The sequence below is a fragment of the Sciurus carolinensis genome, chromosome 14 (assembly GCF_902686445.1).
Source record: "Sciurus carolinensis chromosome 14, mSciCar1.2, whole genome shotgun sequence".
Lineage (NCBI taxonomy): Eukaryota > Metazoa > Chordata > Mammalia > Rodentia > Sciuridae > Sciurus > Sciurus carolinensis.
In genome coordinates this window covers 6,640,814-6,655,009 of record NC_062226.1, presented here as the reverse complement: position 1 = coordinate 6,655,009, position 14,196 = coordinate 6,640,814, and the positions used below count along the sequence as shown (strand labels likewise).

General features: G+C 51.4%; 1 protein-coding gene across 1 annotated transcript; it reads left to right on the top strand.

Annotated features, from left to right (window-relative positions):
- The first annotated feature begins 2,319 nt into the window (after positions 1–2,319).
- On the top strand, positions 2,320–13,201 carry Phyhd1 (phytanoyl-CoA dioxygenase domain containing 1). Its single transcript, XM_047524813.1, has 12 exons — positions 2,320–2,416; positions 3,863–3,939; positions 6,477–6,635; positions 8,147–8,222; positions 8,375–8,422; positions 9,741–9,796; positions 9,883–9,945; positions 10,541–10,562; positions 11,612–11,740; positions 11,826–11,942; positions 12,606–12,732; positions 12,821–13,201. The coding sequence occupies exons 2-12, from the start codon at positions 3,907–3,909 to the stop codon at positions 12,864–12,866; spliced, it is 876 nt and encodes a 291-aa protein (XP_047380769.1). The 5' UTR covers positions 2,320–2,416; positions 3,863–3,906; the 3' UTR covers positions 12,867–13,201.
- Positions 13,202–14,196: the final 995 nt, after the last annotated feature.

Below are 14,196 nucleotides of genomic sequence, written 5' to 3'. Positions count from 1 at the left end.
GCCCCTTCCCTCACGTCCGAGAATCCTGCTGGGCTCGAGGGACCATTTCTTGGGTACCCACAGAGTGGTCAGCTCTGCTCATCTTGCTGCCCTGTGAAGTCTGGAGCTCCTTCGGGGCAGTTGCTGGAGGTTGCAAGCTGACTGGGGCCCCTGTAAGTGCCAGCTGTGGGCCCTGACCCGGGGTCCCACCGCCAGCACGTTCTCTGATGTCCCTGTTGTCTGTGGTGTGGGCCCTTATGGGTTTCAATAGGTGGGACCAGGAGAGGCCGCTGGAATGGGAACCAATAGTCCAGGGTCCTTCTCACAGTTCAGTCATCCCATGCATAGTGGTGGACAGGTCCCTTCCTGTGGCCTCCATGTTCCCATCTGTGTGATGGGCATTTCCATTGTGTGCTCTCCAAGGTGCTTTGTGGTCCCAACAGCAAGTCCCGGGGTTTTTTTCCTTTTTTTTTTCTTTTGGTACCAGAGATTGAATCTGGGGTGATTAACCACTGAGCCACATCTGCAGCCCTTTATAGTTTTTTTAAAAATTTTAAATATTTTTTGTTGTAGAGGGACACAATACCTTTATATTATTTTTTAAAATGTGGTGGTAAGGATCCAAACACAGGGCCTCACACATGCTACGTAAGCACTCTACCACTGAGCCAAAACCCCAGCTCTTATTTTTTATTTTATTTTTTAAAATATTCTTGGTTGTAGATAGACACAATACCTTTATTATTTCATTTATTTATTTTTATGTACTGCTGAGGATCAAACCCAGTGCCTCACATGTGCTAGGCAAGTGCTCTACCACCGAGCTACAACCCAGCCCCTTATTTTTTATTTTGAGATAAGATTTTCCTAACTTGCTGAGGCTGGCCTTGAACTTGTAATCCTCCTGCTTCAACCTTCTGAGTCGCTGGAATTGCAGGCATGCACCACCATGCCCTACTGGGTTTTTGTGTGTGTGTGTGTGTGTGTGTGTGTGTGTGGTTATTGTTGGTTTGCTTGTTTTGTGATACTGGGGATTGAACCCAGGGGTGCTGTACCACTGTACTACATCCCTAGCCCTTTTTTATTTTAAGAGAGGTTCTGACTGTGTTGCCCAGACTGGCCTCAAATTTGCCATTCTCCTTCCTGAGCCTCCCAAGCAACTGGTGTTACAGATATGCACCCCTGCGCCCTGCCAAGTGCCCAGGGTTCTGCAGAGGGGGCGCTGACAGTCACTGTTGAGGTTTCAACCCTTTTGGGGGCCTACTGAAGGTGCTGGTGCAGGGAAGAGGCTCAGAGAGGTGGAGAGCTGCCTTCAGATCCCAGTTCTGCAACACATTTGATGGGAGACTTCAGTTCCCTCGTTCATAAAATCAGAATAGCAGTGGTGAGATCGTTCTGAGGGACAATGATGACTGTAGTGCTTTGGTCTTTTTTCTGTTGCTAGAACAGAATACCTAATATTGGGTAATTTATGAAGGAAAGGTTATTTAGATTCATGGTGCGGAGGCTGGCAAGTCCAAGATCAGCCCTAGTGAGGGCCTTGTGCTACTTCATAATGTGGAAGTTGGGAGGGGATAGGGCGTGCTAAGAGAGTAAGGGGCCACAGTAGCTAACCCAGCCGGGAGAAGCACCAGTCCATTCATGGGCAGCCCCAGTCACCCCCCACTAGGCCCTGCCTCCCCCCACCACATTAAGAAAATGAGGTTCCAACAGATGGACTTTGGGTACATGCAGAAACCACAGCATGCAGGTAAGCGAATCTGAGTGTGAGGCCTGGCTCCTACCACCTGATAAGCCATCTTCTGTCTTCCTGCTGGACGAAGGAGCCTTGTGCCAGGCCAGCGGGAACCTGCAGCAGAAGAGAGGCCTAGTGAAGAGACCCGAGTTGCGTGGGCCCTTCTCTGGAATAAGCCAGGGCCTTTCCTTCCTCCCTCCACAGGTCTCCGATCCCTCTAGGGAGCCAACCTCAGGCCTCAACCCAGACTTCTTCTGACCCTGTCCTGGACTGCTGACAGGCTGAGCAACGGGTATCCCCTCCTTAGAAGACCCTCTTGTACCACAGTGGGGTCTTCCTGTCTGGTCTGGCAACCCTCCTGCCAGCCCCACTCCACATACCACTGCCACCCCTACCCCAGCCACCGGGCCTCGCAGCCAGGGCCTGGAGCTGGAGTTTGATCTGGAACTGGTTAGCTTCTGGAAAGAACAACAATGTGGAAAAACCACCCACCCGCCTCCCAGAGCCCAGCAGAATGAACAAAGGGTAGAGCCCAAGCTGTCCCCACCCCCTCCCTGGCCTCTCCACTGCCTAAAACCGCAGTGGTGGACGTTTCTCTGGTTACAACAGCAATTTGAAAAACCTGGGGAAACTCTTGAAAAACCAACAGCCTTCACAGTCCACCGGAGCGCCCCTGCTGGTGCTGAGTGACGCAGCTGGCAGGTACTTTCTAGGTGCCAGGCCCACCCGAGCCTCTTTTTTTTTTTTTTCTTTTTTCTTTTTTATTTTTTGCGGTGCTGGGGATTGAACCCAGGGCCTTGTGCCACGCCAACCTCTTTATCAGCAGTGTTCATCTATTTACTGCTCACAGAGGGCCCTTCTGGTAGTACCAAATTGCAGATGGGTAAAGCTGGGGCTGAGACTGAAAACTGACCTGTCTCAATGAGCCTCTGCTGCCAGCCTGCAGGAGGGTCCATGGGGAGGTTGCCGAGCATGAGGGGGCCTCACTGTCCCTGGCACTCGGTGGGTGCCCCTGTGTTTGCTGGTGCCTGCATCAGAAGGGGTTAGGACAGCCGGGAACACTCCCTGTCCCCATGACTCTCATGGTTCTGTCTCCTGCCTCCCTCCTCCCGCTACCTAGTTCCCCTGAATTTCCTCCCTCCAGCCCCAGTGAGCTCACCCCCTGCCTCCCAGAAGCCTACCCCCGCCCCCACAAAGCGGTTCCCAGCACAGTGGCCCAGAAAGACTTGACCTGAGGCCAAGGCTCTTGAGGGCTGAGCAGTGTCCCTGCACTCCCTGAAACACACTGTCCCTTCGTCATTCAAAGCATCATTTCTGGGAAGACCAGGGGCTGGTTTTTCAGAGCCAGAGTGGCCTTGTTAGCTACTGGCCGGCAGGCAGTTCTGACCTCCCTGCCAAGCCCAACTTGAGATGCCAAACATCTTGGGCCTGGGACGGGGAACAGGAATGGTATCCCTCTCACTCGTTCCGAAGACCCAAGCCCCACTTTCCAGCCCCCTTCCTCTTCGACTGCCCCCCTCTCTGCCTTCCTCTGAGCTGCATATCCCCCAACTCCCTCCCACGGTCCTCCCAAGACTGAGCAGAGCAGAGCGTTCACCCCAGAGCTGGGAGGGGCCCAGACAGTCCTCCAGGACCTCTTCCACCTTGAATGCAAAGCCACCCCAGACACACCTTGCAACATACAGGTGTTAATGCCAATGGTCTCACTTTCTTCACTGGAGATTCAGTGAGGGACAGACATGTGTCAGAGTCACAGCTTGTGGTGGCATCTAGACCTTGATACTGGTGTCCTCCTCCCAGCTCACTCTGCCTGACACTCCCAGAACACATTTTCTGGGCATATTAGGTAAGCTGCCAGCCAGGAGTGGTTTCTGGAAAGAAACCCCAAGGAAGCCCTTAAATACCATGAAGGAGATAGGGGAGGGCTAATCCTGGATTAGCTGTGGGGAGGCCAGGACAGCGCCAGGCCCTCATCCAGGGGAAGACGGGAGCAGGCAGAAAGGTCTGGGGTCCAGGGTGGCCGGTCCAGGCTGCCTGTGTGCAGGGAGGGCTGAATGGTGGGATTGCTGCTGTCTGGGTAGGGAAGGGTTAAGTCCTCCTGGGCCTTGGCTCTAGCCACCCTCCCCTTGTGAACTTTCTCCTCTCCAGGCCTGGAGCTACATCCAGAGCCTCTGGTGCCCTGAGGCATCCCCATGGCCTGCCTGAGCCCCTCGCAGTTCCAGAAGGTAGGGGTCTACTGGGCTGGGGATTGGGAGGGTCTGATAAAAGTGTATGGGGGCCGTCCTGACCTTCAGTAGTCCCTGGGAACTCCCTGTCATTTCACAGAAAGGGAAAGTGAAGCCCACGATGGGGCTTCAGTTCCTAACTGTAAGTCCTAACTCTGCACACACAGCCCTGGGGGATCCAGATCACAGGGCCTGGGCTAAGGTGGGGCTGTGTATGCGTCTCTGAGGGGCAGGGGTGGGGAGGCTGGAAACCAGAATAAAGCATTCTGGTCGTTCTGGTTGGCCAGTTCAGCTGGCCTGGCTGCCCGCAACTTGGGGGTAGGCCCCAGCGGGGTGGGGGCTGGCCAGCAAGTAGCCAGGCAGGAGGTTGCCCTCCCAGGTCTCCTCCAATCCAAATTCAAAAGCCTAACACGTGGGAATTCGAGCACACGGACATCATCAGTAAATTTCAGGTGGAGGCTGTTCATGTTTTGGCAGACAGCCCTCGAGTCCTTGTTTCAGTCTGTCCTGGGGTGAGGGTGTGCTCAGCGGTGGAGAGCTTGGGTTCCATCCCCAGCACTGCAAGGGGGGAAAACAGAAGTCCATCCCAGCCCTGGATGGAGCTCTAGCCTGTTTTCTAGAGAGGCCCTCAGCCCCATTTGATAATCTGAGGGTCAGAGAAATAATTGGCCAAGTTCTCACAGCCACCAGATACTCATTCCTAGCCAGCTTTATTCTTTTCTTCTCACAGTATACGAGGAGCATATTCCCATGTCATTAACTATTGTTCTACATGACTTTTGTGGGGATTGAAGGCAGGGCCTCACACATGCTAGTCAAGTTATCACCAGGCTACCACATGGTCTTTATCAGCCGTGTTGTGTTCCAGACAGGGAAACCATCCTTTGTTAAACTAATCCCCTGATAGGAAGCTAATCTTTAACTATTCCCAATGCACAGTTTTCATCAGGCAAGGCTTAGTGAATACCTGCACACATAAGTCTTTGCTCCTCTATTCTCTAATATTTTTGCGGGGGAGGTACTGGGGGTGGAACCCAGGAGCACTCTACTGCAGAGCCACATCTCCAGCCCTTTTTATTTATTTTGAGACAAGATCTCTCCAAGTTGCTTAGGGCCTTGCTAAGTTGCTGAGGTTGGCTTTGAACTTGAAACTCTCCTGCCTCAGTCTCCGGAGCCACTGGGATTACAGGCACGCACCACTGCGCCGGGCTCCATTCCCTGATCTTATGAAGAGTCTACCCAGTGTGGTTCCTGGATCAAGCATATGCACAGTTTGCCATGAATGTCCCACTTCCCAAGGAGGCAATTTTTAGCTTAATGCCAATTTCTAAAGTGCAGAGTGTCCCAGAGACTGAAGGCCCCCAGCGGGTGATCATGCATAGTACAGTACCTGGTGTGTGACAACCCAAACGGCATCCACCAGGGCTAGTGTGGTGGCAGGGATGTCAGTAATTGGAAATCGACACTCTGGGGTGGATTCCAAAGAAGACTTCGGATGCCTGTTACAAGGCCTCCTACTGCTCTTCAAGCAGCAACCTCTGAGCAGGACTCAAGGCAGAATAAGCTCCTGCCTTCACCTCCACAGACGGCTCGCTCTCAGGAGAAAGCCCCCGCCCTGTCTGGCCCAGCCCCAGCCACCCTCCTGCCCCCTTCCACCCCTGTCCTCACTCTGTGCTCATCCTTTCCTGATTCATTCATGTTCCTCCCATGTTCGGAGGCTTCACACGTCCTGCTTCCTCTCTCTGGAATGTTCTTTGTCATCTCTTCCCCTCGGAGATGCTGCTGAAGATTTCCCATCTCATTTCTATTCCACATTTCTGCCCTTAGCTCTCAAAGCCTGTCCCCTCTCTCTGCACTCAGCAGTTTGTGATCGTGTATTTACCTCTGTGATGATTGGTGTAATGTTGGTCTCCTTCACTAGACTATTTATTTATTTATTTATTTTGATACCAGGGATTGAACCCAGGGGTGCTACCACTGAGCCACATCCCCAGCCATTTTTATTCTTATTTAATTTAATTATTTAGGGTCTCGCTAAGTTGCTTAGGTCTTGCTGAATTACTGAGGCTGACCTTGAACTTGTGATCCTCCTGCCTCAGCCTCCCAAGTCTCTGGGATTACAGGACTGCACCACCATGCCTGGCCTCTTTTTACTAGACTATAAACTCTGTGAGGGCAGGCGTCTCAGCTGGCTTGCTCATAACTGTGTCTCTAACTCCTAGAACTGTGTCTCATATACAGTAGATGTTTAATCAGTATTAGCAGAATACCTGGATGAGGCTGCATTTCCATCTGGCTCAAGCCCACTGGAGGGCATGTACAGGGACAACCTCCCCTCCCACTTCTCTTTCATAACATCCAAGTAGTCAATACTGATCATTCTTCACAGGACGCCAGACACCATGGCTGGACAGGAGATGGGGCAATGAGTAGGACATTGGTCTCAAGCGCACACATTTGGGGTCTGGCGGAGGGGTTGAATGTGGCTCATCAGGAGTAGAGGCAGCGGGAAGCCTGAGGCTTGGTCCTGCCTGAAGTTCCAGGAGGAGGGATTCCTGGTGCTGGAGGGATTCCTGTCTGTGGATGAATGTGAGGCTATGAAACAGAGGATTGGTGAGATCGTGGCTGAGATGGATGTCCCTCTCCACTGCCGCACAGAGTTTTCCACCCAGGAAGAGGAGCAGCTTCAGGCTCAGGTAGGTGCTTGGGGTAGGTGAGGATGGAATCTGGTCTTTGATGGGGGACTCAGTCTCCAGCCAAAGCAGCATCCTGGAAAGGAGGACCTAAGGCCACGGCTCCTTCTGATAATGGATCAGGTGCAGGCTCCCATGCGCCAGGTTCAGCTCCTTATACCTGTCACTGTGAATTTACAAAGTAGATGTTAGTTACTCTTCCCACTTGGCAGAGAGGGAAAGTGAAGCTTGAATCCCTTGTCCAAATTGTAGTTAGTAATTGGTAGAGCCAGGATTTGAAGTCAGTTGTCTGATACCAACTGGTGCTGTTCACTGCTCTATTGTACTTCCTCAAAATTCTCCTGGCACAAAGGGCCTCCTTGTGGCCAGTATCCCAGAGTGAGCCCTGTGATTTCTGTGGGCTGTTTGTCTTATCTCCCAAGCAAACTCAGAACGCGTTGTTTTCCAGGACTCAGCACAGTCTGAGATGGATAAGTGGTTCTCCCATCCAGTTCTCTTAACCCTACACAGTTTGAAGGTAGGAGATTGGCTCTGATCCAGGTCACTGTCTGCTCACACATACCCATACCAAGGAGCTCCTGCCATCTTGTGGTAACAGAGAGAATTACAGCAGCCAGAAGCCTTGCATCCCAGGAGAGCAGAGAGAGGGGGTCCTGGTGACCAGAGACAGGTCACTCAAGGGTTCTGAGGAGAGAGGGGGCTGAAATTTGGTACCCTAGATCTGCCTTGTGAAAATGCTTCGAGACCAGTAGATTGCTGGGGCAGGAGAAATGCGAGAAGAAAATACACACATGTTCTCTAACTTACAACGGTTCCGCTTAGGAATTTTTAAACTTTACATTAATGTGTAAATGATGTATATTCAGTAGGAACCATACTTGGAGTTTTGAGTTTTGATTTTTTCCAGGACTGCACCATGCGATATGATACTCTTTCATGATGCTGGGTGGTTGCAGGGAGTCGAAGCTCCCAGTCTGCCACCAGTCTGCCACCTGATCATGGAAAGCAATGATACTGTGCTACCGCATGTCTCCCTTGGCAGACAACCATTCTGGTTTTCACTTTCAGCACAGTACTTGATAAGTTAACAAGATATTAAACACTTAAGCCTGTAAAATAGGCTTTATATTGGATGGTTTTGCCCAGTTGTGGGCTAATGTGAGTGTCCCATGGGTAGGCTAGAGAAAGCTAGGAAGTTCTGTGGGTTAGGAGTATTAAGTGCATTGTGCACTTCTAATGTATTCAAATTGTCTTGAGTGTATCTGGATGTAGCACCATCATAAGTTAAGTGGAATCTAATACGAGATTTCTAAAAAAATCCCATGCTTGTAGCTTTGGATTCTGCTTACAGGCACTTGGTGTTCCTAGCTGCTGTCTGTGCCTCAGTGAACAAGTCTGAGAAGTCACTGGGGATCCGTAGCCCATGGGGATGGAAAGCCCCTGACTCCTCTCCTCTCTGTCAGGCCCTGCTCTGACCCTGGGATACTCTGTCTCTCCCATCTCCCTCTCCACAGGGCAGCACAGACTATTTCTTAAGCAGTGGTGACAAGATTCGTTTCTTCTTTGAGAAAGGTGTTTTTGACAAGAAAGGTTTGGAGCTGGGGCCCTACAGGTGTGGGGGAGCCCCCTGGGGGTGTCTGGATTCCGGTGTCTGCCCTGCAGGGCTGGGAGGGCACTTAGGCCCCTGCCTGAGGGAGGCTGGAATGCAGTTCTTCTGCCTTTACCTGTTCTTTGTGCCACAGGAAATTTCTTGGTCCCTCCAGAGAAATCGATCAACAAAATTGGTCATGGTGAGCAGGAACCTGGGGGTGCAGGGAAGAAAATGGGGAAACAGGCCTGAAGAGTTTAGGAACCTTGGTCAAAGCCTGTACTAAGTTAGTGGTTGGGCAAATCACCTTTCTGGCTGCAGGCTCCTCTTTGGCTGTGGTCTTCAACACTGTATGATGCTAATGACATGGCACTTCCACCACAGCACTGGGGAGAGTGGTCCAGCTAGTCCCCAACAGATGGGCGTGTGCAGGCTTCTCCACAATCTACTGTCCCAGGCATGGGGGATTCCTGGGATCTGCTGATTCCTGGATCCCCCTTGAGAGGCAGCTGACATATTGATATGTCTCCTATTCTGAGACCCCAAAATCAAGTGTGGAAATTCTCGCTTTCTTTTTTTTTTAAAGTTTTCACATACTCACATTCAATTTATTTTTTTTATTTTTATTTTTTTATTGTAAACAAATGGGATACATGTCGCTTTCTTTTTTCAGGATTATATGTTATAATTATTTTTGTAGACTCCTTAGTTTTAAACCTGAAGTTCTAGCATGGGGGCTTTGTAAACAAGTTGTGATAAAATCCATATGACATAAAATTTATCACCATAACTTATTTTAAAGCATTTCATTCAGTGGCATTAAGTACATTCAAAACTTACTTTTTTTTGTAATAACAATAATAATAGCAAATAACACCTGGCACAGTGGTGCAGCCTGTAATTCCTGTGACTTGGGAGGCTGAGGCAGGAGGATCACAAGTCTAGTCCAACCTGAGCAAGTTAGTGAGACCTCATTTCAAAAATAAAAAGGGCTGGGGATGAAGCTCAGTGGTAGAGACCTCTGAGTTCAATCCTCAGGACTGCAAACAAAACAAGAACCCCCAACCGCAAACACAGACGAGGACTGCGCCTGCAGGGCCCTGGCTGCAGCTGTGTGTCCGTTAGCTCCTCCAGAAGCCCCAGGAGCTGGCGTGGTGCTTCTCGTCCCCACTTTACAGATGAGAAGACCCAGACTCACAGGAGAGAAAAAGTTAGCTGAGGTCACTTAGAGGAAGTGGCAGTATTGAGATTGCTGCCCACGAAGAGGCTCCTTGGAACCCTTCATCCTCCGTGAGGGGTGGGGAGTCAGGGCAGGAATGGGGTTCCCAGAGAGCCAGATGGTCAAGAATAAGGTCATGGTGGGATGGAGCCTGGAGTGGGGTGGAGCTGTCTGCGAGGCCCAGTACTTAGTTATAAAAAGCGTAAAGTTCAAAGCACCCAAAATAGGTGCAAGTGTCAAAGTTAAGCAGAGTCCGATTGTCGGGCTGGGAGGATTATATCAGCTGGCCTCTGTCCCACAGCTCTGCATGCCCATGACCCTGTCTTCAGGAGTGTCACACACTCCCCCAAAGTGCAGGTGAGCAGAGGTGGGGACCGGCAAGAGGGTGGACAGATAGATATGTATGTGGGCAGGCAGGCAGTGTGACCTCTGCCCCCTTCCAGGCCTTGGCCAGAAGTCTGGGCCTCCAGATGCCTGTGGTGGTGCAGAGCATGTACATCTTTAAGGTGAGCGATATGGCATTCCCAGACCTCAGTTTACCCTTGGTAAAACAGGTAGGCTGCTCATATGAAGCACCGCCCCCCATAATGGATCAAAAGCTGCTGGGATTACTAGTGTTGAGTCAGCCAGAGCACTTGTGAGTTGGTCTCTGGTTGAGGCTCCTGGTACTTAGTTGGTGCTCTGTTAGGATTTGGTAGTATGAAGAAAGGGTATCCCCAGAATTCTTTCCTCCCCTCTTTGACTATTGAAATGCTCTGCTCTCAGCTCCCCAGTTCAGTGCCACCTCCTCTAAAAAGCCTTATAGATCCCCGAGGAAAGGGTTAACCTCTGACCCAACCCCTGGCCAAGGCTGTATCCCTCTTTCTAGCCCTTTCTTGGTTCTGCTTTGTGACTCGTTAGGCATGTGCATGCTGTCTCCCAGGTAGATTGTGTGCTCCCTGCTGGGCAGGGTGATTTTTCTTCTGCTTCCCTCCTGGGCCTGGCTCACAGAAGGTGTTCAATAGCTGATATCCAGGGCGGGAGCATCCTGTAAGACTCAGATCAAGCACTGCTTCTCCCTGTTCTCATCCATTCTCACCAGACTCTTCTCCTTTCTTGCAGCAACCTCACTTTGGTGGTGAAGGTGAGCTGAGAGCAGTCTGTGGGGCCCAGCAAAGGCTATGGGCAGGAAGCCTGGAACAAACATCATGGTGGTCAGGTTTTGGAGGAAGGGAAAGTGCTTTCTATAGTGTCTGTGGGCAGGAGCTAAGGCTAGGGGAGGAGGAGCCACCTCCATTCCTTCCCAGAATAGTGGGTTAGTAGGGAATCCTTGAGCCCCTGGCCTAGGGATTCTAAATCTGATAGCAACCCTGAACAGGTTAAAAATATAGATTACTAAAATAGATGGTTTTCAGTGTTAAATAAAGGAAATCAAACACACACACACACACACACACACACACACACACACACACACAATCAGGCATGGTGGCACTCGTCTACTGTAGTCCCAGTGATTTGGGAGGCTGAGGCAGAAGGATTGCTTGAACCCAGGAGCTCAGGACTGGACTGGGCAATAAAGCAAAACTGTGTCTCTTTAAACAAGCAAACAAAAAGGATGCTTGGTCACACCTAGTTATCCCCTCCCCAACTCCCCTTTGTAATCAACTTTGTAATCTTACATCACTGGGTGGGCCATCTGGTGGCTGGAGTCTGCTCATCTCTGATAGACAGTGGTGGCTTTAGGGCTGTGGGTGTAGCTCAGTGTAGAGCACTTGCCTAGTGGTGGCAAGACCCTGGGTTCCATCCCTAGCACAGGAAAAAAAAAAAAAGAAGACGACGACGAGAAAAGAAAGAAAGAAAAGGGTGGCTTTAGCCATCTGGCTGGAATTAAATACTAGCAGCTACTTTTTAGCAATTACAGTGTCTGGCCCTGTGCTAAGCACTGTTCATATATAACCTTTTGGAGTCCTCCAGCAACCCCTTTAGGTAGGTTATTGTTGGGGTCACTTCACAGTTGAAGAAATGGAAGCTTTAAGAGGTAAAATCTCTGTCCAGAGTCCCTGCATCAGGAAGTAGAAGATTCTAACTCAGAACAGGAAGTCCAAAAGGATGATGGATGGGAAGTGGGTCAAGGTGAGGTGGGACAGAGCCAAGGGTCAGGCTCCTCAGCCCTGGGTGGTTCCGCTGCAGTCTCCCCTCACCAGGATGCCTCCTTCCTGTACACGGAGCCCCTCGGCCGGGTGCTGGGCATGTGGATGGCGCTGGAGGATGCCACGCTGGGGAACGGCTGCCTTTGGTTCATCCCTGGCTCCCACACCAGTGAGGACCCCTGTCTCTCCACCCCAACCCCCAGGGAGAAGGATCTGGTGAAAAGAGGGTCTGAAGGCTCTGTTTTGGCCTGCAGGTGGAGTGTCAAGAAGGATGATCCGGGCCCCTGCTGGCTCAGGGCCTGGGACCTGCTTCCTTGGGTCCGAGCCTGACTGGGATAGCAGCCTCTTTGTGCCCACACCAGTGCAGAGAGGTAGGTGGGATGCCCAGGGGTCTGTGCTTGCTCCACCACCCAGCATCTGGGAGGCTCTGCTTGGTGTCACCTGCAGGCTATAAAGTCATAGAATGGGGGAGGTAGGGCTGCAGGATACTTGGAAGTCAGGAAGCAGCATGATCACACCTAGCTCACACCCAGCTCACCCAGATCAGGCTAGAATCCAGACTCTGCTACTCAGTCTGTTTCTTTGGGCAAATTTCTGAATCACTCTGAATCTCAGTTTCCCCAAATGTAAAGTAGGTGTATCTAGGATGTTTATAAAGATTATGTGGTACACAGCAAGTGCTTAACAAATGTTGGCTATAGTGACCCCCTCTTCCTTATGGAAAAGGGAACATGGAGGTCAGCCTGGCATCACCAGGAGGTGCCTGCTGACTGGTTCAGTGCAGAGGGCTTCTGCCTACACTGGGGAGGAGAGGCACTTTGTAAGGCTTGCCAAAGTCACAGGCCACAGCAGAGAACACTTGATCCAGGGAGCCCGTGTCTAAACAACATGGCTTGGACCCTGGAGCTTTGGGAAGGCGTGGGGATGGGTGGGGGTCACTAACCCACTCAAGGGAGGTGGGCTGCACCCCTTCCCAACCTGGGAAGGGTGATAATGGAGCTAGTGTGCCCCTGACTTGCTCACGTCTCCACCAGGGGCACTGGTCTTGATCCACGGAGAGGTAGTGCACAAGAGTGAGCAGAATCTCTCAGACCACTCGCGCCAGGCCTACACTTTCCACCTCATGGAAGCTGCTGGCACCGTCTGGAGCCCAGAGAACTGGTAGGTGGCAGGGTATGTGTGTGCCCAAGTCCTCTGAAGGGGCTCTGGGGCTTGGGAAGAGTGGTCCTGCCTTCTCCAATCTCTACAGGCTCCAGCCGACAGCTGAGCTGCCGTTTCCTGCCCTGTACTCCTAAAGTCCTCAAAGGACTGGGGTCGTGGCCTCCCAGTGCAGCTGTGGAGTGCAAACCCCAGCACCCTGCCTCACTTCCTGGCTGCAGTGGGGGAGTTGTGTCCCCGGCACGGCTCTTCAGGGTATGTGCAGACAGCTGCGGGAGGCGGAAGCAGCAGGGCAGTCACCCAGGCTGGGGAGGGCCTTACCCAAGAACCTGTCTCTCTGCACCTTACTGCCCCAACACAATTTCCCTTTGAGGTGGCCTCTCAGCCATGAAAGAGGTCTGGTCAATTCTCAAGTCTTCTCTCAGGTGCAACTCTAACAATTATGGTGAATGACACTGAATAAAAATGACTTCTGAATACAGCTTCTCCATCTGTCCTTCCTTCCCAAGCATTCTTACTCTCCAGATGAGACCCCTGCCCCAAACCATTCAAGTCCCCAAGCCCTGCCTGGCACAGTGCGCTTGCTCTTATGAACAGTAGCACTTAGTGGGCACTGGCCGCGTGCTGCCCTGCACGCAGCACCTTATGCACTCTGTTGCAACCGATTGCTCAGAGGAGGTGTTGTGATCATCTGTTTATCAATGAAGGCGCTGAGCCAAGAAAAGGCAAGTGACCTGCCCAAATCACACAGCTGCTCAGTTGTCAACTGTCACCCTGGTCTAGGCTTGAGCTCCTGTTCCTCACTGTTTAACCTTCTGCTGGGGAGGGAAAGAAGCCCAGGACCAGGAATCCATTGCCAGGCTCTGGTCTCAGGCCAGGCCTTCCTCTCATTTCTCTACCTAGACAAGGAGGCCAGACCAGGGCCACCAGTGGCCCCTCCTGCTTTGGCATGCTTGGAAGGAACCCAGAACTTCTGGAACAACTTCCAAATCCAAACACGTGTTTAGCTGAGGCTGGTCCAGAGTCTGTAAAATGGAATTCACTGGCTGATTCCAGGTTGCAGATGTGTTTTTTCTGAGCCTCAGCATTTAAAATCAGGATTTTGAGCTGGGGATGTAGTTCAGTGGTAGAGCACTTGCCTAGTATGTGTGGGGCACCAGGTTTCATCCATAGCACTGGAAAATAAAACTTTAAAATTGGGAGATTCCACATAATAATCCAGGTTTGAGTAACTTCATTTAATGAGTGGGCGAGTGATAACACTGGGTCCACACTCTAGCAAGGTCACTACCAGCTGGAGCAGCTGCCTTAAGAAAGGCCTAGCATAGTTCCCTGTCCTCATGTCATCACTTGCCTAGCTTTGGCAGCCATGTTTGTAGCCCTGGCGTAGTTCTTCCACTGTAAGGCCCACAGGAGAGCCCCTGCCCAAGGCCACTTAGGGAGTTGGTTGGCAGAGTCAATGCTCTC